This window comes from Phoenix dactylifera, chromosome 17 (genome assembly GCF_051530095.1).
Source record: "Phoenix dactylifera cultivar Ajwa chromosome 17, Ajwa_hap1_PhDact_Kaust_v1.1, whole genome shotgun sequence".
NCBI classification, from domain to species: Eukaryota; Viridiplantae; Streptophyta; class Magnoliopsida; order Arecales; family Arecaceae; genus Phoenix; species Phoenix dactylifera.
The window spans coordinates 9,860,483-9,888,107 of record NC_143206.1 but is presented as its reverse complement, the minus strand read 5'-3'; the positions used below and the strand labels follow the sequence as shown (position 1 = coordinate 9,888,107).

The 27,625-nt window shown below is 36.7% G+C and overlaps 1 protein-coding gene across 1 annotated transcript; it reads left to right on the top strand.

The window, feature by feature from the left end:
* The first annotated feature begins 1 nt into the window (after window position 1).
* On the top strand, window positions 2-27,314 carry LOC103716426 (T-complex protein 1 subunit epsilon). The gene is made up of 9 exons (XM_008804408.6): window positions 2-389; window positions 1,505-1,823; window positions 5,633-5,981; window positions 6,397-6,529; window positions 6,619-6,671; window positions 21,243-21,345; window positions 24,315-24,481; window positions 24,561-24,674; window positions 26,877-27,314. Exons 1-9 carry the CDS (start codon window positions 191-193, stop codon window positions 27,045-27,047), a joined length of 1,608 nt encoding a protein of 535 aa, XP_008802630.1. The 5' UTR covers window positions 2-190; the 3' UTR covers window positions 27,048-27,314.
* Window positions 27,315-27,625: the final 311 nt, after the last annotated feature.

Sequence of the window (27,625 nt, the reverse complement as noted above, 5' to 3'; positions counted from 1 at the left end):
TGCTGCCCTAGATGGTATACAGTGGAAAGGCCCTGATAAAAGGTAGCAGCAACTCTCTCCTGTCTTCCGGAACCTACTAGTTCTTCTTGCTCGTTCGTCTTCCCCTTGCGGCGGTCGCGTGCTCCGCCTCGTGATCTGCTCTGCTGCTTCTTCGTTCTTCTGAGAAGGTTTAGGTTGAAGGAGGAGAAGAATGGCGTTGGCGTTCGACGAGTATGGGAGGCCTTTCATCATCATAAAGGACCAGGAGCAGAAGAGCCGGCTGAGAGGCTTGGAGGCCCAGAAGGCCAACATCTCGGCTGGGAAGGCTGTCGCTCGGATCCTCCGCACCTCCCTTGGCCCCAAGGGCATGGACAAGATGCTACAGAGCCCCGACGGCGATGTCACCATCAGTCAGTGCTCCGCCCGTTGCCTTCTCTCCGTTTGATTTCTTTTTGCATTTAGGGTTTGAAGAGTTTGGAAATAATGAAGGAAAGAAGTCGTTTTGTTTGTGTTTGATGCGTATCTAGCAGCAAAACGACTCTTTTTTCTTGTTTTTTTTTTATGTTGATGTGGATGGAGTTAGTGGGTTGTTAGTTAGGGTTTCAGGAGATTGGAGAGAATGAAGAAAATGCTTGTTCTTGTTGGTTTTTTATGGGTATTTAGTAGCAAAAAAGTTGTTCTTTTGAGGGTACTTTCAATCCCACCGTTCGTTATGGATGGATTCGGGGGTTGATGGAGGAGTTTGGAAAATAATAGTGGGTTTGATTGGTGCTGTCAAGAAGATATTGAGAGCGGGAGAGATGGCGGTTTTGGGTGTTTTGGACTGATCTGGTGTACGTGTAGGTTTCCAGCTCTAGTTAGGATTTGCATCGATGGTTAGTAAGGAGACGTGGTAATTGATAGATTTTGTGTGCCATTGATCTATACTTTTCTCCTGAAACATTTTTTTTTTTAAAGTTGAGATTCTGATATGAGGATTATTGGGATTTAAGGAAAACTTAGTGGATTTGGATGCTAATGTGGGGAAATGAGAGATGGAAATTGTGGGATGGGTGAGAAGATGGATTTCTGGTCATGGACTAATGTGACTTGCTAGGATTTTATCCATTTTTTTGGTATAAGATAGGATGGGAGATGTTGCAGTGCCTCTCTGAAACCTTCATGACATATGACAATCACGAAACTTGGAAAAAAATTTGGTTGGAATTCTATTTGTTCCTGTGAACTAGTGATGGACTTTCAAAAGTAATGTAATGCAGCCGGTGGTGGCTGTAATGATGATAACCTGTCATCTGAAGGTCGAGGGAGCAAATGATCACAAAGTAGGAGCGGCATTATAATTTGTATAGGAGAGTTCTTTCAAAACTTAAAACTAAACAGGACTAGATTGAAAGACCGTTTCATGATCCAATAGTTCCTTCCATTTAGATGGTTAATGGTTTTATGAGAAAATGATGTAATCCATAAATATCAGACTCATTCCAATTCCTGCACTTTGCTGAACGCTTTTTTGTTACGTGGACAGCAAATGATGGGGCAACAATCCTGGAGCAGATGGATGTTGATAACCAGATTGCAAAGTTGATGGTGGAATTGTCCCGGAGTCAGGACTACGAAATTGGTGATGGTACCACAGGGGTTGTTGTTATGGCTGGTGCGCTTTTAGAGCAGGCTGAGAAGCTTCTGGAACGTGGCATTCATCCTATTAGGATTGCAGAGGGCTATGAGATGGCCTCTAGGATAGCTGTGGAACATCTCGAGCATATATCCCAGAAATTTGAATTTAGTGCTAATAATATTGAGCCTTTGATGCAGACCTGCATGACCACATTGTCTTCGAAGATGTAAGCTCGATTAATTATTAGTTTTCTTTCATTTTTTTTAAGCTCAATTAGTTATTACTTTTTTTTCTCTTTTTTTTAAGCAGAATGATTTACAGTTCTCTTCTTTTATTATGTTTTGTCTTGATTCTTTTCATATTCAATGAGTTTTGAGTTTACATTGTTGAATTTTGATACTTATGCATTGTATTGTACTATGAGTACCGTAAAATCTCTCTCTCTCTCTCTCTCTCTCTCTCTCTCTCTCTCTCTCTCTCTCTCTCTCTCTCTCTCTCGTGCACTGATTTTTGCTGCAGTCAGTCAGATGCTTATTGTTTGATTTGTTTTTCTTACTCAAGTTTCTCTCAGATCACAATGCCAAGGAAGTATATAATTGGGATAATGTGATCTTATGCCTGATGCATTTTCTGTGTTCTGCTTGTCCAGATCTTATATCTGATTCATTGATCATATAAAGAAATCATAGGGACTTGCAGTTATCTTCCTGTTCCACAAGTAGGATTTGATGACTAAAGCATGCATAGTGTCTTCGTAGAAAATAAAGAATTTGGGTCGTTATATTCTTATTATGGCAAACAATTTATATCTATTACAAAAAAGTATATGTTAAAGGAAGAAAAAGGGGCTTGACGATTCTTTCTATACCTTTTTTATACTGTAATGTGAAAAATGCAGTAGAGTAGTAGACTAGTACAAATAAATAAAAACAGGGGTAGTTTAGAGAAGATATAGATGTCTTAATTTAAGAGAATACAAAATTATTACATGGGTAGGGTAAGAGAGAAGTACAAAGGTGATGCATGGAAGAAAATTGAAAGGAGTGTTGGAGGGAATATTCCCTACCAAACTGAAATCCAATGCCATTCATAATCTTTTCTTATTCAAGTTAAAACACTAAACCAGGAATTCCTTTCACTGATGATTACAAGTCACATTATTATTATTATTATTTATTTATTTATTTATTTATTTTTTTGTGGGGGGGTAGATTTATCCACTTTGTGGTAGATATAAATTTGCACTCTGCATAATGATCTAATCATTGCTCATTTTTGAATATGATGAAAGCCAGAGATGAGCTTATTGCACTGACTTTGTGTCATGTATTATTACTAAACAGGATGAATGAATTTTAATTGCTTTTTATTTTGGAAACTCTGGGCATTGGCAAAGACGTATTTCCCTCGCTTCTGCCTACTAAGATTTCTCGTAGAAGTACAACCTATAAACATGAAATGAAGTAAAACTTGGTTGAAGATGTTAAAACTATATATGACGAGATCTGGACAACATACAACTTACATACACTAAAAATTAAGCGGGCAGATGCTTTGAATGTAATAATGCAAATGGCCTACATGGATATAGAAATGCTGAACCTAACTAATACGCCTGTCGTAAATTTAGATCTTAAATTTTGTTCGAACATACTCGGCACGGTTTAGCAGGCAAAAAACTGAAATAAATCAAAATTTTCGCATTGGCTTTGATGCAAATCAAGTTGCATTCATGTGGAGTTAAATCTATTCCTTCTGTATCAAAGTGAAACTGATTATATATTCGTATCATTAAATCCCATTCATATTTTGTACATTTCACAATATAGGTTCTTTATCCTAAATTCCTAATTATCATATTCTAATCCTTTCTATATAGGTGATTGAGTTTCAGTCTGGCTCTCTAGATAATTTTTTGTGCCTGAAGATGTGCATTCAGACACTTGAGCAATAGGCATGCAATTTTATGGTAGAATAATTTCAGTAGCACAGTATGTCCTTTGATTCCTCATTTAGTTGGCATGTAAATTTCAAAAGTTGGCTCAGAGTCTAAATACACTTGAACAACAGGCATCTATTCTACATCAGCACAATAATTTCAGTAGCTGAGTATGTATTTTGATTCCTTAGTTGACTTGGAAATTTATAAAGTTGGCTCAGAGTCTTAATATAGTTAGAAGCCAGTCTGCAATCTTAGTTGGTCAAGTGCAAGCAGCAATCAAAGATATGATTTTTCAAATATCATACATGATAATTGAGGTATAAAATAAGAACTATGAGTTAACTTAGTCGGCTCTTCAGTGCCTTTAGAACTATGCAAATCAGAATCTATTTGTGACTTTAACATTTTATTGAAGAGCTTTTAGAATTAAAAGAAAATTATGGTTCGTCATGTAGACCATATGATGATTCTGGCCAAGATTTATCTTGTTTATGGTTGTTTTTCTTATTTGTTTGGTATTCCAAAGGCCTCTAGGGTCCTAGGGTTACGTTGGAGTCCCAACATAGTTGAAATTTTAATTTTCAGTGCTCAGCTGGACTCAAGTTTCCAAGTTTTATCTTCTTTTTTTGTGGTGCAATGCCATTAAATTCCTTGGCATGACTCCAAAGTTGCCTTTCCAAGATACAATGCCTTGGGATCCTTGTGTGACTGGCATCCCAATTTCGAGCATAGGATGCCTAAGAGAAGACTTGTGAGATTCTAGTTTACTTGAGGGGAGGGACTTGTGTTACATATCTGGTTGCCCTTAGTCTAGTTATATACTCTTAAATTCGATAGATAAACCATGAAATAATAATTGGATTTTTGCATATATAAATATATCCTTGCAAATATAAGGTATTTTATAATTACCCCTCAAAAATCACTATTTGCATATATACCCCTCAATTCATACTGTTATATTTTTGGTTGAGAGTGTTAACATTGATTCTTTTTAAATATAAATTGACTCCATTACCTGTTTGCATTAATATCATTGAAAAAATTCAATATTCAACTTCCCTTTTGAAGAGTTGTTTTTACATGCATTTTTTAGGGTACTGATGCAAAATATAATGATTCTATGCTTGAAATAATTACGAATTAACACTGTCAGCCAAAAATATAATGATAAGTGACTGCTGCGAAAAACAGGATAAAATGAGGGTGTGTCTATATATATATAAATAGTAAATTTTAAGGGGTAAATGTGCAATATCCCATGCAGGGATATATATGCAAAAACCCCATTAGTGGATACGTTTTCTATCTCTTCAATTTTACTCTGCTGTATATAATTCATTTCTAGTGTGCTTCTGCAACAACCTTGAACATCACCAGTTGCATTTTCTTTAATCCAAAATTTGCATTCTTTTAGTGCTTATTGATTTTACTGGCAAACCTGGGCTTCACACTTTAAAAAACATGGACAGCATTTGCGAATCGTCAGCAGTGTGCTGCATCTCTTGATGTTGCTTTTGTCAAGTTGTTTAGTGGGAAAAATCTTTAGTCACTAGCAGTTTTGAGTCTCTACTTGCTTTTTTTCCTGCCATCCGATGCCTTCTCCGATCTGTTTTTCTCGGTGTTTTCTATTGAATTGAAATTGTCCTGTAGCATATTGTAAGTAAATGCATCTACTCATCCTCTACGCTCGAACACTGACATTTGAATATGGTACCTCTTCTTCACAGGTATTTTCAATCATATCTCTCATAGTTAGATTCAGTTTTATGATCTTTGGTATGCATTCACCTTAGGATATCTATGATATAAGGTTATCCTTGATGTAAGATTTCACAATTTTGGATTGAGATTTATCCATGTTTGTGAATTCACTGGTACTCTTAAAGCTTTTCCATTCTCAAAGCATATTGGATCTATAAAATTTGGGAGCATGTCATTTGCTTAAGGAGAAGGCCTCATTTTATATTAATATTTCAAAAGACAATTTCTACTTTGAGTAATAACATAATATGTAATTAATTGTTACAGTGCTTGTTCTGTCATTCTATGTTCATCTTGTGTGAGTAAAGTTCACTTTGGTCATGGTGCAGTGTTAATCGTTGCAAGCATATGCTGGCTGAGATTGCTATTAAGGCAGTTCTGGCAGTTGCAGATTTGGAAAGGAAAGATGTAAACCTTGATTTGATTAAGGTAGAAGGAAAGGTTGGAGGTAAATTGGAAGATACCGAGCTTGTCTATGGAATAACTGTTGACAAGGATATGAGCCATCCTCAGATGCCAAAGAGAATTGAAAATGCAAAAATTGCTATTCTTACTTGCCCGTTTGAGCCACCGAAGCCAAAGACAAAGCATAAGGTTGACATTGACACTGTGGAGAAATTTCAAACTTTACGTCAACAAGAGCAGAAGTACTTTGATGATATGGTTCAAAAATGCAAGGTAAATAAGCTGTATAGTATTTGCCCAATTTAATGTCTTGAACCAGCAGCTTTTGATTCTGGAATTGATCTAAGTAACCTTCAGAATCTTAATGTTGTGCCAGTAGTACAAGATTTGTCGTTCAAACTATATTGTTGTGTGGCCAATTGTAAGTATGATTACTTTATTCCACACTCAGTCAACCTGGTCTTGTGCCTTAATCTGTTAAGTTGTTTGCTTTTCCCCTTTCTACCTGCCTTCATTTTCGTTAAGAGATTTCAATTTTTTTTTAAATTTTAAATTCTTTCCATGGTCATTAATATGAGAAACAGTCTCTTAGCATCCTGACATATGAAAAGCTGAACCATTATGTATGTTTCTGCCCTTTAAAAGCAAAATCATTTTTATTCAGTTATTTTTGTTCTGACCCCTACAGGATGTTGGTGCAACCCTTGTTATTTGTCAATGGGGTTTTGATGATGAAGCAAACCATCTTTTGATGCATCGGAATTTGCCTGCTGTCAGATGGGTTGGTGGTGTTGAGTTGGAATTGATTGCCATTGCAACAGGTTTGCATTAATGTTTGGCTCTTCATCTGCAGTAAAGAGGTTGCAAAGACAGTATTTCAAGTTTACTAATGATCTAGCTGTTCCAACAGGTGGAAGAATAGTCCCTAGATTCCAAGAACTGACACCTGAAAAGCTAGGAAGGGTATGTTTTATTTTGAATTTTTGTTAGCATAAATGGTTTATAAATTTGCTTCTATCATATCTTGATCAGCTATAATTTGAAGCCCAAATTAACATTTTTTAAATAATCACGCTCTCTTGGTGTATGTGCCATTGATGAATGAAGTCATTGAAAGTGAATCCTATGTTCTTCGGTGTTAAGCATGCTGATTTTTTTTTTTTAAAAAACCATGGCTGAACCTGATCGGGTTGCCTACGTACCCCTTCATAAGGGGGATCAAGCCATACGTAGTTCTTTTTAAGTTTTAAAACGCAGCGGAAAAATCGAATCAAACAATTTAATTCATGCATGCTTACAAGATCAAATCTAGAAATCAGCACCTTAAGAACACATAGGATTATGCCGGAATCGTTTAAACAATTATGCTAAAACTTTCATGCATGATTAACTATCAGATCTGAAACTTAAGAACTCTATTCCGATTAATCTCCGAATATCCATTGAATGGATTTTGGAGATATCTCCGTGAGGAGCCCCAAAAGAGGGTAAAACCTCGGGGAATCAGATCTAGATCTTGACACCATAATAAAAGATTAATGTAGGATTAATACCTTTTATGATGGATGAAACTTGTGGATCTGATCCTCGACTTCGCAGCCACGCACACGAATGGCCTCTACGAGAAGTCCACGCGAAGTTCCTGAAGAGATCCAATCCTGCGGAAGTGCTAGCTTGCGCAGAATTTCTTGAGGCTGAAATTTGATCTTCCAAACGCTATCAACTTTTGATCCGCCTTCTTGGAAGAACTTGGAGGAAAGGTTTAAAGGGATTGAAGAGGACTTAGATCTGATCTAAAGACTCTTATCAGGGACCCCTAACACTAATGGCGCGATGGACTTAGAGGAGGAAGAAGTCAGCTAGATTGAATGCAGAATTTTTCCATGCATGAACTAGGGTTCCTCTCTTTTCTTTTTCCTTTTTTCTTCTTCTTTTTCTCTCTTTTTTCCTTCTTCTTTTTCTCTCTTTTTTCCTTGAATTCGACCACCAGATGATGGAGGTCCTTTTAATGTTGCTCTCCTACCTAACTTCATGCCAACCATCCCATATTTGTGGAGGATTTTGTGGGGTTTTGAATTTTGAATTCAAAATTCAAGTTCATGTGCCATTACATGATGAAGCTTGATCTAATCTAAACCATTCATCATGTTGCCACTTTTCTCTTTCAATTTCGAAATTCCCATGCCCCCAAACAGATTAGAGGGTCACGTGGTGATTTTGTGATGATTAAATTCGAAATTCAACCTTAATTAGAAGTGAGATAGAGATAAGGATGACATATGTCATGAAGAGAGAGAATTTGATCTTATCCAATTCTTTTCATGAATTTATCTCTCCATTTCGACCCATCTAATGATGAAAGAGGTCCCTGATGTTGCCAAGTGTCCCATGGCACCATTAAATAAATTAAATTAATTTTTAATCATATTAAAAATCAATTTATGGCGCCATGCATGGATATGTGACAAGTGGATTTCAAGATCCGAACAGTTTCAGATCAAACCCATTTAATTTAATTAAATCCTAACAATTAAAATGATCCAATTACCATGGGTTGAACCTAATCCAATTAGGTCAATCCCTAATTAAGCACAAATTTAATCTAATTTAATTTGGTCAACCTAAGTCCTCTTGATTCAGACCTAATCCAATCAGGTCAAAAATCCTGATTGAGCCCAGAATTGAATCTAATTCAATTTGGCTCATCCTTAGTCTAATTACTCAATCCAATTGAGTTCATTAGCAATCTAATTACTAATTAATCCTTCGATAATTATTTTAATTATTTTATAAGATAATTTGCCAATCGAATTGACCAAATTATCCCTGAATGATTCTTAATCATTCATCAGCCTTCTTGATCAATCAGGAATCTTCTATGCGTGTGACCTCATAGGTTCGAACCTAAGCCGGTAGTATAGGAACGACTTCCTACACTAATCGATGTGACCATCTAGCAATGGTACCCGACGTCCGAATAGGCCGAATATATGCGAAGCAAATATTCTGGAACCCTGAACTATGGTTACTGTATAATTCAATCCCTTTGACTCTTAATGCCAGGATGACTTAGAGCTCACTGTCAACCCTATAATTAGTACATCCATTATGTGATTAACTTTAGATATCCCGTGACTCCTCACTGGGATTACCCTGGCCAAGGTTTTGCTAAATTAATCACAAGACATTATTCCTGTTTCCAGGAGGGGTCAATTCCATCTTGACTCACAACTGACTATGCAAGTACTTGACTGCACCCAGTGACCTTCCGTCACTGAATTAGAAATTCAGGTAGTCCGGTACCAAAGTACAGTGAGTTGCTTGCTAGTCACAGGTTGCGGTCTCAGGTCAGAGGGCCAAACTTATACCCATATCCACTCGGAACATCTCTCGACAGTAGAGCGTTCCGAAATTGGTCACGTTCAGTGAAATGTACTTCTACACTTCACCTGTATGGCATACCAGTGTCTCCACACTCCTTGGTTAAGAGGACAACCAACGTATATGTCACACAACGACCTAATCTCGATAATGTTGTCGTCCTAGTAACAACATATTATTTGGTCGCGAACAAGTTTAAGGACTCAAAGATAAATCTTCCTTTATCATAACATAAGTCCTAAGGACTTCATCATATAAGAGTTCATTTGAAGATGAAATGATGAATAATGCCAAATAATACTTTATTAATTTGTCAATTTATTTACAAAATTCAATCATCAATATGCTGACGATTGACATTTAGGATACAATTCCCAACAACTCCCACTTAGCCTAAAGCCAATCGGCACAGTATCTAATACCCATCTTCGACTTGTGTTCGTTGAACTCTTTGATGCCGAGAACTTTGGTAAATGGGTCAGCCAGATTTTCTTTTGTGTCAATCTTCTGAAGATCAATATCACCTCGTTCTATAATCTCTCGAACCAGGTGATAGCGTCGCAGAATATGCTTGGTCCGCTGATGTGCTTTAGGTTCCTTTGCCTGAGCTATGGCTCCAGTGTTATCACAAAATATAGGAACTGGACCATCAATGGAAGGTGCCACTCCCAGCTCGGTGATGAACTTGCGCAACCATACGGCTTCCTTGGCTGCATCAGATGCTGCAATGTATTCTGCTTCACATGTAGAATCTGCCACTGTATGCTGCTTGGAACTCTTCCAGCAGATGGCCCCACCCTTAAGAGTGAAGATATATCCCGACACGCTCTTGCTATCATCTTGATCTGACTGAAAACTTGAATCGGTATATCCCTCAAGTTTTAAGTCAGAATCACCGTAGACAAGCCACTGATCTTTAGTATTTCTCAAATACTTAAGGATGGTTTTTACAACCTTCCAGTGGTTGCTACCTGGATCAGACTGGTATCTACTCACTACTCCTAATGAGTATGCCACGTCTGGTCTAGTACATGTCATGGCATACATTATAGATCCCACTGCCGAAGCATATGGAATTCTATCCATACTCTCTCTTTCTTGAGAGGTTGTCGGACAATCCCTTTTAGAGAGGTTAATTCCATGGCCCATTGGAAGATAGCCTTTCTTGGAATTAATCATACTGAACCTTTTCAGTAAGTATCAATGTATGTGGATTGGGATAATCTAAGCAATCTTCTAGATCTATCTCTATAGATCTTCATCCCTAGAATGTAAGATGCTTCTCCCAAATCCTTCATGGCAAATTGAGATGATAGCCAAACCTTTATTCCTTGTAATGCAGGAATGTCATTCCCGATTAAAAGAATGTCATCCACATACAAAACAAGAAATATAATAACTGAACTATTTGCCCATTTATAAATGCAAGGTTCCTCTTCATTCTTAATGAAGCCATATGATTTGATCACTTTATCAAATCGTATGTTCCAACTCCGTGAAGCTTGCTTTAATCCATAAATGGATTTTTGAAGCTTGCACACCTTAGACTCATCCGCAGATATAAAACCTTCAGGTTGCATCATATACACCTCCTCTTCTAAATCTCCATTTAGAAAAGCGGTTTTAACATCCATCTGCCAGATCTCATAATCTAAGTGTGCTGCTATCGCAAGCATAATCCGAATGGATTTGAGCATTGCCACAGGAGAAAACGTCTCGTCATAGTCAATACCATAACGTTGACGATATCCCTTGGCAACCAGACGGGCTTTATAGGTCTCTACTTTTCCGTCTGCGCCCCGTTTTCTTTTGAAAATCCACTTACACCCTATGGGTTTAATCCCTTCGGGTGGGTCAACTAATGTCCATACATCATTGACCTTCATGGATTCCATTTTGGATTGCATGGCTCCAAGCCATGCATCAGAGTCATGCCTCTGCATAGCATCCATATAGGTGATCGGATCCTCATCGTTTTCATCAAGTTCGACAGGATCCCCGTCCTGGACCAAGAAACCGTAGTATCTGTCCGGCTGACGTGGTACTCTACCTGATCGCCTTAATGGTGCATCTAAGATGGGTTCTGGATCTGATCTAATCAAATCCGACTCAACTAGTTCAGTAGATGGTGTCGGATCTTCTACATGTTGAACTTCCCTAAGCTCAACATTAGAGCTTTTAGTTCCTTCACTAAGGAATTCTTTCTCTAAGAAAACAGCTCTATTGCTTACGAATAACTTTTGTTCTTTAGCAAAGTAGAAGTAATATCCTTTAGTTTCTTTAGGATAACAAACAAAGAAACATTTGTCAGACTTGGGTTCAAGTTTGTCTGTCTTCAAACGTTTGACGTACGCTGGACACCCCCAAACCCTAAGGTGAGAGAGCATCGGCTTACGTCCAGTCCACATCTCATGTGGTGTTTTATTTACAGACTTACTTGGAACCTTATTTAGAATGTAGCAGGCTGACTCAAGAGCATATCCCCAAAAGGATATGGGCAGATCAGCAAACCCCATCATGGATCGAACCATGTCTAACAGAGTTCGATTTCTCCTTTCTGATACACCGTTATACTGTGGTGTACCAGGAGGAGTCCATTGGGAGAGAATCCCATTCTCTCCTAAATATGTCAAAAACTCATTGGAAAGATATTCGCCTCCTCGATCTGATCGAAGAGTTTTAATACTCTTTCCAGTTTGTTTTTCTACTTCATTACGATACAATTTGAACATTTCAAATGCTTCAGATTTATGTCTCATTAAATAGACATAACCATACCTAGAAAGGTCGTCTGTAAACGTAATGAAATATGAATACCCACCTCTAGCATCTGTGCTTATTGGCCCACATACATCAGAATGTACAAGGGTCAATAAATCACTGGCTCGTTCATCTTTTCCGGTAAAAGGTGATTTGGTCATCTTACCAAGAAGACATGACTCACAGGTTGTCAATGATTCACAATCATTAACATTGAGGATTCCCTCTTTACTTAACCTGTTCATCCTGTTCTTGTTAATATGACTTAGCCTATGATGCCAAAGGTAGACATCCGTGACTTTATCTATTCTAGGACGCTTACTTGACGTGTACATTACATTAACAGGTTGTGATAACAAGTAGATACCATTGCTCAATTGTCCATTCATTACAGTAACACCATTCATAATGATATCATAAGAATATTTCTTTATTGAAATTTCATAACCGTTCATGGCGAAAAGGCCTACGGAAATTACATTCAATAAGAATGTAGGACAATAGTGACAATCACTCAAGACAACTACATGAGAATTGAAAACAAGTTTGAGATTTCCTAAAGCTAGAACTGGAACAGATCTTCCATCTCCAACATTCAGGAATCTCTCACTGTTTTCAAATCTCTCATTGACCTGAAGTCCTTGCAACGAATTGCATATATTAAACGGACTTCCAGTATCTAATACCCAGGTCGAATTATCACATATAGAGAAATTACAAGGTGTTATCATATAAATACCTTGATCAGCAACTGATTGCCCTTTTCTCTTGCTTAGCCTGTTCGGGTCAAGTGAGGTAAGGTACTGAGGACAATTCCTCTTCCAATGCCCCTGCTTCTTACAATAGAAGCATTCTGCCTGACTTTGGTCATCCTTAATTCTTTTGGTCTGACTATGCTGAGTTTTCAGCTTTCTATACCAATTATTGAAGTTGGGACCAGTCAACTTGTCATTATCCAATAATGAGCGAAGTGACAAACTTGTGGCCATTTTTACATAAAAGGAAATTTGGCTATTAGTATATGAATTGACTAAATACAGTAGACTTGGACTTTAGTCTAAAGATACTCCCACTATTTTATACAAATTGGTAGCCTCTACCTCCAATTCGAAAAATTACTCCTAATTCTTTAGTGGGCACTAGAACCCAATAGATCGCATATAGGCCCGAGTGTGGCTCGGCTAACCCATATGCACCTATTGGTAGGTTCTAAACCAGTTGCTTCACCAAGCAACTTCTAGTGATAATTTTGCCCTAGGTTCTTCGGCAGGCGTGTGGCGCCTCCACCGAATACCCTAGTCAGGTCCAACCATTAAATGATAGGGTTAAGTCTAATCAACTAATAGACGACCAAGCCCGAGTGTGGCTCAGCTCACCTGACCGCCTATTGAAGGTACACTTAACTCATCATATATTGAATGACAATTCCAATGCTTGATAAGTACCAGGCGTGTCGCGCCTCCAATAATTATCAAAGCATTAGACCCATTATCACCCAACTTAATGGGAGGCTATGACCTAGTTATCCCCATAACCATTTCATTTTAAGGACCTAATAATTTTAGAGGATTTCTTAATTAGGATAGATAAGAAGATCCGGTTAGTCTAATTTCTCCCACTGACTTCACCAAATCAGATTAGACTCAAACCGGTTAAGGAGGCACCTAAATCAGTCAAACTGATTTTCCTTATAGGCATGGGCTAACTCGAATCATTAAGTGATCCAATCAAAATGTGATTGACCATGTCAGCCAGGTAAGTGAGATCGGTGGAAGGGATATGCCATTAACTCGGCAAAGACGAATCAGTGCGAGTAGCTCCCAATTAAAAACCACCGGTCAAAACTGCCAAACTTACCTTAGACACCGACTGGTTAATCAATTTCGATTTGATTACTCAAATGACTCGGGCTACACCTCTGAGCCTAAATCAAGTTCCATCTTGGTCTAATCAAAGACACGGACTTGATCCATCTACAACTATTGTAAATTGACCTAGAATTTTCTTGACCTAATCTAGTTACTACTTAATTAGATTTGATCAATTAATTCTATTTGTCCATGTATGATTCTATCCTTAGGTCTAACCCAATCCTAGGAACTTGATTCAAGCTAACCCATATGCCCAAATAATTATGCAATGTCAATTAATTGAGTTACAATTCTATTTCATAACACTTAATTCTCAATTAAGTTTAGACTTATGAAAGTTTTGATCATTGCATATTTCTTTTTAATTACATATTAATTACAATCTTTCAGTTCTTAAAACATATTTTCAGATCTGAGTTTTTGTAACTAATCACATGTAATCAGATTTAATTCATGTTTAAGTCATTATGTTTTATGTTCATGCATCACATATACACAACAACATGAATTAATTCAAACAACATACATCTTATGTATTTATTTTTTCATTTTTATTTTCAGATCTGATTTGTTCATTAAAATCAGAGATCATATAAATCATAAACTTTATTTAGATCTAATCTAAATAATATTATAATTTCAGATTTATTCATGTTACTAATCCTAACACAAACATGCATCATATGCATCCAAAATTTCAGATCTACTTAATCATGCATAATCAGCAATTAAATCAATCATAAAAAATACTTTAGATCTAATCTAAATATGTTAATGATTTCAGATTTAATTACAAGAATTAAAACATAAAAGTTTAAACATGAACCTGGCTCTGATACCACTGAAAGTGAATCCTAGGTTCTTCGGTGTTAAGCATGCTGATTTTTTTTTTTTTAAAAAACCATGGCTGAACCTGATCGGGTTGCCTACGTATCCCTTCATAAGGGGGATCAAGCCATACGTAGTTCTTTTTAAGTTTTAAAACGCAGCGGAAAAATCGAATCAAACAATTTAATTCATGCATGCTTACAAGATCAAATCTAGAAATCAGCACCTTAAGAACACATAGGATTATGCCGGAATCGTTTAAACAATTATGCTAAAACTTTCATGCATGATTAACTATCAGATCTGAAACTTAAGAACTCTATTCCGATTAATCTCCGAATATCCATTGAATGGATTCTGGAGATATCTCCGTGAGGAGCCCCAAAAGAGGGTAAAACCTCGGGGAATCAGACCTAAATCTTGACACCATAATAAAAGATTAATGTAGGATTAATACCTTTTATGATGGATGAAACTTGTGGATCTGATCCTCGACTTCGCAGCCACGCACACGAATGGCCTCTACGAGAAGTCCACGCGAAGTTCCTGAAGAGATCCAATCCTGCGGAAGTGCTAGCTTGCGCAGAATTTCTTGAGGCTGAAATTTGATCTTCCAAACGCTATCAACTTTTGATCTGCCTTCTTGGAAGAACTTGGAGGAAAGGTTTAAAGGGATTGAAGAGGACTTAGATCGGATCTAAAGACTCTTATCAGGGACCCCTAACACTAATGGCGCGATGGACTTAGAGGAGGAAGAAGTCAGCTAGATTGAATGCAGAATTTTTCCATGCATGAACTAGGGTTCCTCTCTTTTCTTTTCCCTTTTTTCTTCTTCTTTTTCTCTCTTTTTTCCTTCTTCTTTTTCTCTCTTTTTTCCTTGAATTCGACCACCAGATGATGGAGGTCCTTTTAATGTTGCTCTCCTACCTAACTTCATGCCAACCATCCCATATTTGTGGAGGATTTTGTGGGATTTTGAATTTTGAATTCAAAATTCAAGTTCATGTGCCATTACATGATGAAGCTTGATCTAATCTAAACCATTCATCATGTTGCCACTTTTCTCTTTCAATTTCGAAATTCCTATGCCCCCAAACAGATTAGAGGGTCACGTGGTGATTTTGTGATGATTAAATTCGAAATTCAACCTTAATTAGAAGTGAGATAGAGATAAGGATGACATATGTCATGAAGAGAGAGAATTTGATCTTATCCAATTCTTTTCATGAATTTATCTCTCCATTTCGACCCATCTAATGATGAAAGAGGTCCCTGATGTTGCCAAGTGTCCCATGGCACCATTAAATAAATTAAATTAATTTTTAATCATATTAAAAATCAATTTATGGCGCCATGCATGGATATGTGACAAGTGGATTTCAAGATCCGAACAGTTTCAGATCAAACCCATTTAATTTAATTAAATCCTAACAATTAGAATGATCCAATTACCATGGGTTGAACCTAATCCAATTAGGTCAATCCCTAATTAAGCACAAATTTAATCTAATTTAATTTGGTCAACCTAAGTCCTCTTGATTCAGACCTAATCCAATCAGGTCAAAAATCCTGATTGAGCCCAGAATTGAATCTAATTCAATTTGGCTCATCCTTAGTCTAATTACTCAATCCAATTGAGTTCATTAGCAATCTAATTACTAATTAATCCTTCGATAATTACTTTAATTATTTTATAAGATAATTTGCCAATCGAATTGACCAAATTATCCCTGAATGATTCTTAATCATTCATCAGCCTTCTTGATCAATCAAGAATCTTCTATGCGTGTGACCTCATAGGTTCGAACCTAAGCCGGTAGTATAGGAACGACTTCCTACACTAATCGATGTGACCATCTAGCAATGGTACCCGACGTCCGAATAGGCCGAATATATGCGAAGCAAATATTCTGGAACCCTGAACTATGGTTACTGTATAATTCAATCCCTTTGACTCTTAATGCCAGGATGACTTAGAGCTCACTGTCAACCCTATAATTAGTACATCCATTATGTGATTAACTTTAGATATCCCGTGACTCCTCACTGGGATTACCCTGGCCAAGGTTTTGCTAAATTAATCACAAGACATTATTCCTGTTTCCAGGAGGGGTCAATTCCATCTTGACTCACAACTGACTACGCAAGTACTTGACTGCACCCAGTGACCTTCCGTCACTGAATTAGAAATTCAGGTAGTCCGGTACCAAAGTACAGTGAGTTGCTTGCTAGTCACAGGTTGCGGTCTCAGGTCAGAGGGCCAAACTTATACCCATATCCACTCGGAACATCTCTCGACAGTAGAGCGTTCCGAAATTGGTCACGTTCAGTGAAATGTACTCCTACACTTCACCTGTATGGCATACCAGTGTCTCCACACTCCTTGGTTAAGAGGACAACCAACATATATGTCACACAACGACCTAATCTCGATAATGTTGTCGTCCTAGTAACAACATATTATTTGGTCGCGAACAAGTTTAAGGACTCAAAGATAAATCCTCCTTTATTATAACATAAGTCCTAAGGACTTCATCATATAAGAGTTCATTTGAAGATGAAATGATGAATAATGCCAAATAATACTTTATTAATTTGTCAATTTATTTACAAAATTCAATCATCAATATGCTGACGATTGACATTTAGGATACAATTCCCAACAGTCATTTGGTATTCACTAGGTGGCACCTTGGTGGAGAATTAAGTTGCTTCATGGAGAGTGAGGCAAAGTGGTATACTGAATTCTGGATAATATGTTGGTGGACAAGACTGACTTAACAGTTTAACCACAGAGTGCATGGATAAGACTCGGTTAAAGTGAGCAGGGCTCCAGCAATTTGATGACCTGAATATCGGACTTGTTTTATACTTTGTCTTTCTCATGCTATTGTGGTTTAGATATGTGTTCAAGCATATCTCAGGCCAAGTCGACGGTAATTGTATTGGCATTTTATTTGGAGCATTTTTGGATAAAGCAAATTGAACTAGAAAATTGTATTTTAAGTTTTTAAATAAGAAAATAAAAATATAGAAATGTGATTTTGTGGAGAGTCGATAAGTAATATAAGAGTACATGTTTGTGGTAATTTTAGTAAATGTCTATAATCTAAATTTTCTAACAATTGAGAATTTAGAAAACTGAAAAGTATTAATATGTACCCTTTAGATAAAGAATACCTTTAGGAAAAGTTGTGAATAATAACTCATTTTATAAAGTCATGGATAATGCTGTCCTACTCAGAGTCACAAGTTCAGCATTCAGGAACAATTCTGTAAGTTTAAAAACGTTGGAATTGGAAGAAGTCAAATTCAGGAAAAGTTTGGGAGAAATTCAGAGATTGAATACTTAATAAATAAATAAAATCGAGGCATAATTGTTTATGTATAAAATGATAAAGTTACAATTCTATCAATTTATACATTTGCATATCTTCAAGTATGTTGGATATTTTAAATTAGTATACTTAATCCAATCAGAAAAAGAGATTTTAACATGTAAAGGTTTAAGATTTTCAAATTCAAAAAAAAGTAGAGGGAGTTGAATGAGTGGAGAAGCTGAGAGAAAGGAATTTTAAAATCCTAAATCTTCTAAAATTTTAATATCATTGGGACATTGAGAAGTGGTGCCAATCTATTTTTTTTTCATTGAATCAAATTTTTTTGTGCAAACCTTAGCCACGTGTTTGTGGATATCTCTTTATTTTATGGTGTTTCCACTTCCTCAGTACTAGGTTCTCTTGCATCCTCCCATTGTTAATTTGTTTTTCATGCTTCCTTGAACTCACCACATCCACCTGTCAGTGAGCTGCAAATTTGCTTTGCAATGAAAGATAGCACAGAACAGTATATTATCTTGCGATTTATTTGCAAGATTCATGACTAACATAAACAGTTCGCGTTCTGTTCGTGAGCCACCGAATAATACACAGATTGGTTGACCCTCAGAGGGCGAATAATTCTTTTTTTTCTTTTTGAAAAAGTTGACAAATATTGTGATTGTGGTCCTATGAATGCTTATATTTTATATCTTCCTGATGAAACCAGCATGCTTTGCTTCAAAGCACGTGGTGATAAAATCAGTCTGTTTTTTGTTGAAGACTTGCGGAAATAGGCTAAAACACAGCTCTTTTGGTGCTCATTTCTATGTTTGGTAGGCCAAAACAATTAAAGCATTAGTTATGCTTGTATAGATAAACTCTATTATTACAATACATGTTTCTCCTTTTCTGCCTGAGTAGAAGTCTTGTGAGTCCACGAAATGGTATTGATGACATATTTCACCTTGATTAACTGTGATGCATACTCTATTATCAATAAACTGGGCTTGTTCTGTATGAGTTTTCATAGAAAAATCTATGCAAACAATTTATCAAGAGGAAAATAATGTGATTTTTGTGAAAAAAACATTCATGCAGAACCACCTGTAAAGTGGAACCAAAACTTTTTTTTTTTATATATATATTTATTGTTATGCTCATTTTAAGTTCATTCTTACCTTTAGTTTTACAAATGGAGTTTATCACCTATAAAAACAGCTTAAATATTGGCCTGGGATTTACAGTATTGCTGTTTCTTTGCCATAGCAGTCCAGATTCTTTATTTACAAATAATTTTATATGGACACATACATTAGATACACAATGCACACATCTTGATCGCTATAGTGGGTTCAAATAGAATCCTATTAGTGGGATTCAATTTAGAAACCAACTAGTGGGAAAATAATGATAGAACTGAGTTAGTAATCTACATCATAACTGATGATCTCCCGCACTGAAAATTCCTGAACCTAAATAGTCATATGTTTTTGCTGTTTCTTATAAAGGGCTAGCATGTCAAAATGTTTCTGGGCCTTATAAATTGAAAATCCAAATTGTAGATCATCAACTGCACATATTAAAGTGCATAGGCCAAAATTAGCCAAGATGTTTCTAAGTTGTAATTCAAATTCAAATAGTTGCTTCATGCCTCTACGAGTGTCAGCTATGCACTAGTGTGAAGTATGTCAAAAAAATTGATTTTCAGACATTTTTAGATCATTAACTGCACATATTAAAGTGAATAGGAACCAAAATTAGCGAAGATGTTTCTAAGTTGTAATTCAAATTCAAATAGTTGCTTCATGCTTCTATGAGTGTCACCTAATGCACTAGTGCGAAGTCTGTCAAAAAAAATTTGATTTTCAAACATTTTAAAATTTTGTTAGTGATTCTTAATGACCGAGTCTTTAGTTTAGATTGCCCATCATTGGTTGCACTGATAGGATGTGGGCTTAAATCTTGCTGATAGAATGACATTTCACCATGACATGGTATGTGTTTCTATGCTTGTAAGCTATATAAGAGTTGCGTTATATTTACAGATATATGCATTCATTGTAACGCGAGACCCTAGTGTGTAATGAACAGCTCCTCTACAGTTATTATAAAGATAGTTGCTTCGATCAATGTTCTTTAGGAAAACAAAAATATTAGAATTATGCTTACAAATATTATTCACCTCAAACAAATAAGGTTTAATTCCCTTATCCCCAACATTTCATCAGTTGATAGCCTTTTATCAAATACTTCTGTCTTGAGTTGCATGCCTTGTATGTACAGAAAGCAAGTCTCATAGAAAGAGTGGAAGTTATTTTCAAGACAACATAGTATGCTATTTCTAACAGCATCTAAAAGTAGAAAATCTCGATACTCAACCTGAGATTCATGAGATACGATAGTAAAATTTTCAGATAAATCTGAGTTTCCCCAAGTTCTCAAATCATCAGACTTTTTATGAATTCATAATAAAGAACCAAAGTTCTCAACATATTACAACTTTTTTTTATCAGTTTAAGTTATTTCCCATCATCTTCTTTATACTGCTTTTTTTCCTTTCGAAGTTTTTTCCCATTTATAGATGTCTTTCTGTATTATCAGTAGTTGCTTATATTTTATTTTTCATATTACATGCGATCAACTTTTTATATTTTTGCTGTGAATCATCTTTTGCCATATATTCCTGTGAGGGGCAGCATCCAATGCAACTGCATTTTACGATGCATTTTCTCACAATTTTGCAACATGTCGTAGATCACTTTAGGTGCTGAAATGATAGTGTTAGATCTGAAGCAACCCATATCTAGATGCATGGGAACGACTAGAAGTCAGGTTGCTCTAGATGCATCCTTTTTAAGCTTTGCCAGTCAGACCTCCAACTTTTCCAAGATTTCTTTATCTTTTTGTTTTGATAAACTTGCTTACTTCTGCTTTCACTAGGCAGTGTTTCATCAGCTGCTTTGGGTTGTTTCCTCCAACTATTGGCAATTCATCACCACTAAGAGGGTTCTGAAGATGTTATATGCCAGTACCATTGAAAACTACCCCTTAACATACTTTTAACATGGATCATTTGGTAGATGAGTGACATTTTGAGGGACAATTATTGACCTTACTTTTAGACTCAGTAATTGGACCTGATTTCAACTTAAGAGTTAATATTCTTCCTGATATGAGCACGTTATCATGCAACTTGGTCTATAATGTGCTATTGGACATGGAATCCTTTATTGCATTTTACCATTACCTTGTCCATACGGATCTTCTGCTCCCTCTCTTGTATTCTCTCTTTAAATATTGTTAGTAGTCTTAGTTTATCACTGGCATGTGTATGATCCTGAGAGAATCATTTTCTACTTGTTGTGACTAACCAGGCTGGACTAGTTAGAGAAAAATCATTTGGAACTACGAAGGATCGGATGCTGTATATTGAGCAATGTGCAAACTCAAGGGCAGTAACAATATTCATTCGTGGTGGTATGTAAATATAGTCCATATCTGCCTTTTTTTAAATAGATTTGTAACTGTCCAATGTTGATTTGCCTTGTCATGTCAGATAATGCCCAAACATGCATTATTACTGGCTCATTGTGAGTCTTAGTTGGAATTTATCGATATGCATGGTTTTCTGTACTGTTTTTCTTTCCCTTAAATCATGGATAAATGAATTTATGATATTGGAACATTTATGGTAAGCAAATCTTTTTCCTAGGGCTGTCAATGGGCCAGGCTGGCCGAGTTCCCTGACAACTTGCCCTAAAAAAAACCAGGCCGAGCTGGACTTTAGCCTGAAAATGCAATTTGGTCAGTTTTTAGGAAGGTCAACTGGTTTTGGGCGATCACGGCCTAAGATTTTGGTCTAAAATGAATAAAGGCCTTGCTTGAACCCAACCGGCTTGAAAAAATTACACCGTATCGGGTTGGGCTCGGGCTTGGTATCTCTGGACCTGCTTCAGGCTGGCCCAATGTTCGGGTGTGAGGCTTAAACCCCAGGCCTGCTTTGGGCCCAACTGGTCCTATTGACAGCCCCAGTTTTTCCCCAACTCTAAATTATTCGGGCAGTTAGGGTTATGGACAAGTAACCAAATTCATAAAGTAACCAGCATAATTGAGGATCAGAGGATGAAATCACACCCCTAGCTTGCTAGCCAACAATTGGCTATTTCTTCCATGAGGCGCCGCACTCACTGTGAAGTTTCTTGAAATCTTGCATATACACCCGCTCTTTGGATGCTTTCTTGCTCTGTTGGTTATTGTCATAACTTTCTGATCTTGCACCTGAATCATCTCCTATGTCTGCTCTTGGTCCAAGTAAATGAATATCCATTGTGTAGGATTTTTGGACGCTAGAGTTGCATGATTATATGTAACTCACTATTCATGGTTATGAGTCATTTCACTGAAGCTCGTGATACCCCCTTAGTGAGCTCTTTACAACTCCTTATAATAGGAACCAAACTAACAGGTAAGTAGATGTAACTAGTAGCCATTGCTCTTGACAGCATGCCGCACATCAGCCTGACCAAATTCAAAACTTAACACCAATGGGGTCAACTTTTAACTACATTTGCAGTTGCAGCATTTAACATGATGGCAAGATTAGGACTAGTGTCTAGTTATGCATATTAAAATTCTAAAGTTGTCGTCAAGAAGTTGAGGTTGAAAATTGGAAAAAATATTCATTTTTTACTCAGATGTAAAGAGACAATTTTTCAGATTTTCATTGGGGATAACATGACTTTCCTTCAATGACGATACTGGTGCTGGCTTACAATTGTCATGTGATATATAAATTATAGCTAAGCTCCCACTCAAAAGACTTGCACCTTTTAATTTGTTTTGCTGGAGTTGAGATTTGTATATGGGTGCTTGTGTGTGTTGCAACTATTTCCTTTTTCCCTCCATTGTGTTATAGACCACCAGATACATGCATTGACATTGTCATATATGTATATGATATATTTATATATATGTTTGTATGTGTACAATGTTTGTCCAACATGCATGCATGTATGACGAATCACTTATGCCACACAGCTGTATCCATGTTGCCATGTGACACATTATTCTTTGACAATATTGTAAAAATTGGAAGAACATTATTCTCTTATGCAATCATTTGGAGTACCAGCGCAACACATTCCTTTGCACGATGAGGGGATGAGAGAGAATGTTTGTGCTCCCAAGCTAAAACTCATGGTTTGCTTGGTGATGGTACATAAGATCGGTTTGGAGTGCAACAAATAACCCAATAGATTTATATCATTGATTTCTTTTCTCTGTAATCTCCACAGTGAAGTCCATCCGACTTGATTGTTAGCTACAGCAGTAGCTCTTAAATCATTGTTAGGCATCAGTTCAGAAAATCCTGAACAAGCAGCATATTTGTTTACATCAAAGAAATTGTTTTTTTTCTGCCAAAACTATTTAAGAATGGGCTCTCTATTATCTAGTTTATGCTCCGAGGTTATTTTTGAATTTGATTCTTTGGATTATGATTTTGGCTGTGAAAATGGATGTAGTTCCCATGTGAAACCTTGTCAATTTGTCATCTTCCCTACTCTAGACCTTTTTCCAGGTCTGTAGAAATTTCAACGGTTACTTCTTGATTATATACTTTTAGTCACAAGCATAAGGTTGATCTCCCTACTTGAATTGACCGTTTAGGTTCTCTGACAAAGCTTTCCCTTGTGTAAAATTTCCTTGGCCTAGAATTAAGCTCCAGTCCTTAGAGGGTTGACTTTAGGTTGGCAGCTCTACTAGATTTTTTACTGAGCATTTTCAAATTTGTGGTGGTACAATACTGGCCCCTTTTATGTGGGAAAACTGGAAAAGACTTTGAAGATGATGTTCATGTCAATTGCACATGCCCAAGAAGTAGCTTGTACGGCATCTTGTCAAGTTTTTTATGTACATGCATGCATGCAAGCTTATGTATGTGTGTATAGATATGTCCAAGCTTTAGTCTGATGATGTACATATGACTAACATGAACTTGTTTAGCTTGATGCTGTTCTCAGGTAGTTTGGAGACTACATGCAAGGCCTGTAGCTCAATTGAGCCAGCCCGGTGTGTAGAACTTCGAATGACATAATCCATCTAACACTTTGTTATAATATATGTTTGTGTGAGTACATGTGCCTGGTGCATGTTTATCTATGTGAACCACAGAAATGATTCTGGAGAATAGGTACTTCTTTTGTAGAAAAGGGGGGTCGGGGTGGGGTGTCTGTACAGGCACACCTGCATGTGCTGGTATACCTGGAAAAATTTTGAGTAATGCCTGCATCTGTCAATGGATTCTGAGATTCTGCTCCAAACATATGTTTCTGATCCACTTAATTATTGTCTTAGAAATTAATCCATGGACTTGTTGCTGTCAAGCAAGATAAACTTGAGCAAAAATTGCAGCTAATTTATGCATATTTTCAATTGTGATTGAATAGGTAACAAAATGGTGATAGAGGAAACTAAGCGTAGTCTCCATGACGCGCTATGTGTGGCAAGGAATCTGATTCGTAACAATTCCATTGTTTATGGGGGTGGTTCAGCTGAGATATCTTGCTCAATTGCTGTTGAAGCTGCTGCAGATAAATACCCTGGAGTTGAGCAGGTAAATAGTTTCTGGGCTTTTCAAATATTTATTGATACATGTTGAACTAAGCTTCACCTTTTTCCTTCCATATGTTCAGTATGCTATCAGGTCATTTGCTGAAGCTTTAGATTCTATACCAATGGCTCTGGCAGAGAACAGTGGTCTCCAACCTATTGATACTCTGACTGCAGTCAAATCTCAGCAAGTCAAGGTTTGTTGTTAAATTAGCTTTTTGAACTAGTTTCATTACTGTATGTGAGTATTGAATGTTTAGATTCTCTATGCTTTATTAAAAGGGTGTGCTCTGTTGTGCGATCCTTGTTTCTCATAATTTATCAACTCATTATGTTTTAGCTAGAAACCCATGATTCAGGTGTTTTCGTACTTTTGATTCCATGCATGTTTCTAATTCTAGGGTAGGAGGTACTATACTGGGACGGGTCATTTTTTCATTGTATATATCATTGAATATGGTGTGATTATGGTCAGTCATGTAATCCTTTTTTATCCTTTTTTTTAAAACTAAAGGTAGCCTAGAAAAAAATCCAGCAGAAAACAAGGAGGGAAAAATAAAGACTTTGAAAAGATTGTGTGCACATTAAGAATTACCTCGTTTTATCATGCTGTCACTATTATGATCCACTTTCTAAAATTAGTACATTTTTTTTTCAGAATGCTAACACTTCTTTATGAACTATCTAATTTTCCACAGTTTAACAGCATATTAAGTATTTATACATTAATGGTATTACTAAGGACCAAGTCTCAGAATCTTAAATTTACTATCATTTGAGATGCAGACCTCCTCATCTTCATCGTCATGACCCTATCATAGCTTCTGTTTTTCCCTTTTGATATTCATCCTCATGACCTGTCCAAGCTTCTGTATATCCCTTTAAAAGTGCATCTGAGAGTTACAGTGAAAATCCATTTCATAAACTTTTGTCTGGTTGTTTTGGATGTATCTGTATTATTTTGTATTTAGCAATATGAATGATAAATGTGTGAGTAATTCCTTGAGTGAAGTCAATGATTTTGTTTCAGAAAACATTGATACCTGATTTTGATACAACCTGGACATATGTTGGATACTTAATTTTAAATATTTTTTTTATTGTTTAAAAAAGGTTCTGAAATACTTTCTATATATATGCTTCGGAATTTGGATACTTCAAGGATGCCTAGGCGAATGAGGGTTGGTATTTTTTTTTCTTTTTTTTAATGAATGTCGACATTTTAATAATGATGGTTTATTTTAGAGTTTGTGATGATGTTATTATATGGATTATGGTCTAATGGGAGTCCGTTTATATTGATGTCATTATATGTAGTATGAGCTATCATGTTGCAATAACCCATTATGTTTCATGTATTCTTTTTCACATATATTTGATGCGAGTATTGTTTTTTGCCAGTTTTGTAGTATTTTTTTTAAAAGATTTGTTATATCGATGTATCTATTTCATGTCGCACCTATATCCGTGACTGCCTATCCTTCATAGATTTTGCTGAAGTCCAAGAAGGGACGTATACCATCTCATTTCACTTTGATTTGGATTTGTTTCAGACAATTCAAAGTATCTTTTAATAATTAAGGGGGTGTATGAATGCTCTGTTTTGAATGCGCAAGGCTAAGATGGCTGTAGTAAGTGTACTGTAACAGCCGAAGGCCTCTCCCAGAAAAGATAGCCGGAGGTGTTATTTGGGTTTCATGGCTCCTTATAAGAAGCCAAGGTTTCTCTAGTGCACAATCAATGTAGGATTAAACACATGCCTGCCTAGTTCCTTATATGCTCCTCTTGTTTGACTAGCTAGGCTAGGGGTCTAATCACATATCCAATCACAATTACGAGGCGCTTGTGGTCAATGCTACAATATCCTCTAGTCCTTATGGGTTATGGATTTGGTCTGCTTTTATACTGTAGCAACCGAGACCCTCATTGAAAAGGACTATCCATAAGGTACTATTTGGGTTCCTTAGCTCCATATGATTATCCAAGATCTTCTAGTGCAGAATTGATGTGAGACTAAAGGCACTCCTGCATAGGTCCCCACAAGAACTATACCACAAAATTGAGTGATGAGATTTGTTGGGCATTAGTTTTTAATCGGAGTGTGCAGAGGCTACTTTACAATCCCTTCTAGGGATTTCAAGTCTGGTGTTTTTCATTCTTTCAGATTTCTTCCTCTCTTTTATATTGACATGCTATCCCTCTATAGCAACCGGGGCATCGAAATACTCCCTAGAACCCTTTGTTAACAGCTTTCTTTTCATGCATTTTATAGGTTTTCATAGTAATTAACTCTATCAACAGGATCCAGTTGTCTTATTTTGCGTAGCTTTTGGATCAGTGCATTATGGCTTGCAGAGTTGTATGCGGTTTTCTTAAGCTTTTTTGAATGGTTTCTGCAGGAGAACAATCCATATTGTGGCATAGATTGTAATGATGTTGGGACGAATAACATGCAGCAACAGAATGTATTTGAGACGCTGATAGGCAAACAGCAGCAGATCTTGCTGGCGACACAGGTGGTGAAAATGATTTTGAAAATTGATGACGTGATCGCCCCGTCCGACTACTGATTGTATTTGAGAGGGCAAAATTATGCTTTCATGAGAATCCGATGAGCTAGTGGACAAGAAACTTTACTGTTGTTCCATGAATTTGGTGTCGGAAACTGAATTGATTTTGTCTTGGGTGCAAGTTTTGTTGGAAGGTTATGATTTGTTGCTTGACTTGTAACTTTGTGGGCCATCCTGGAAAAGAAACAACTTATATTGTGTTCCTTGGATACTTCATGGGTACAATTTTTCAATGTCCATTTCTGAATTTAAAAACTTTCATATTCAGACATTGATTCCATAATTGAAAAGTTTTCAATGTTTGGATGGCTGGTAAAGGTCGAGTAGCATCGCCATCGATTGTTAAATTTTTGCCATCATGTAGCTGATGTAGGCATGACCTATGATCATGGCTGGTAACCTCATGCCCATTGTGTTTCCAGCATTTGAACTGTTAGTCTAATTTATGAGCAGTGCCCTTTTTGTTGGAAAGGGTGGGATGGACTGCGGAGTTAGCCCATTCCAATCTGCATCTGGAATTTTTTTTTCTTTTTTTGGTACAGCGGTTCACATCTTGTAGGTGTGGATGCGGCCAATAA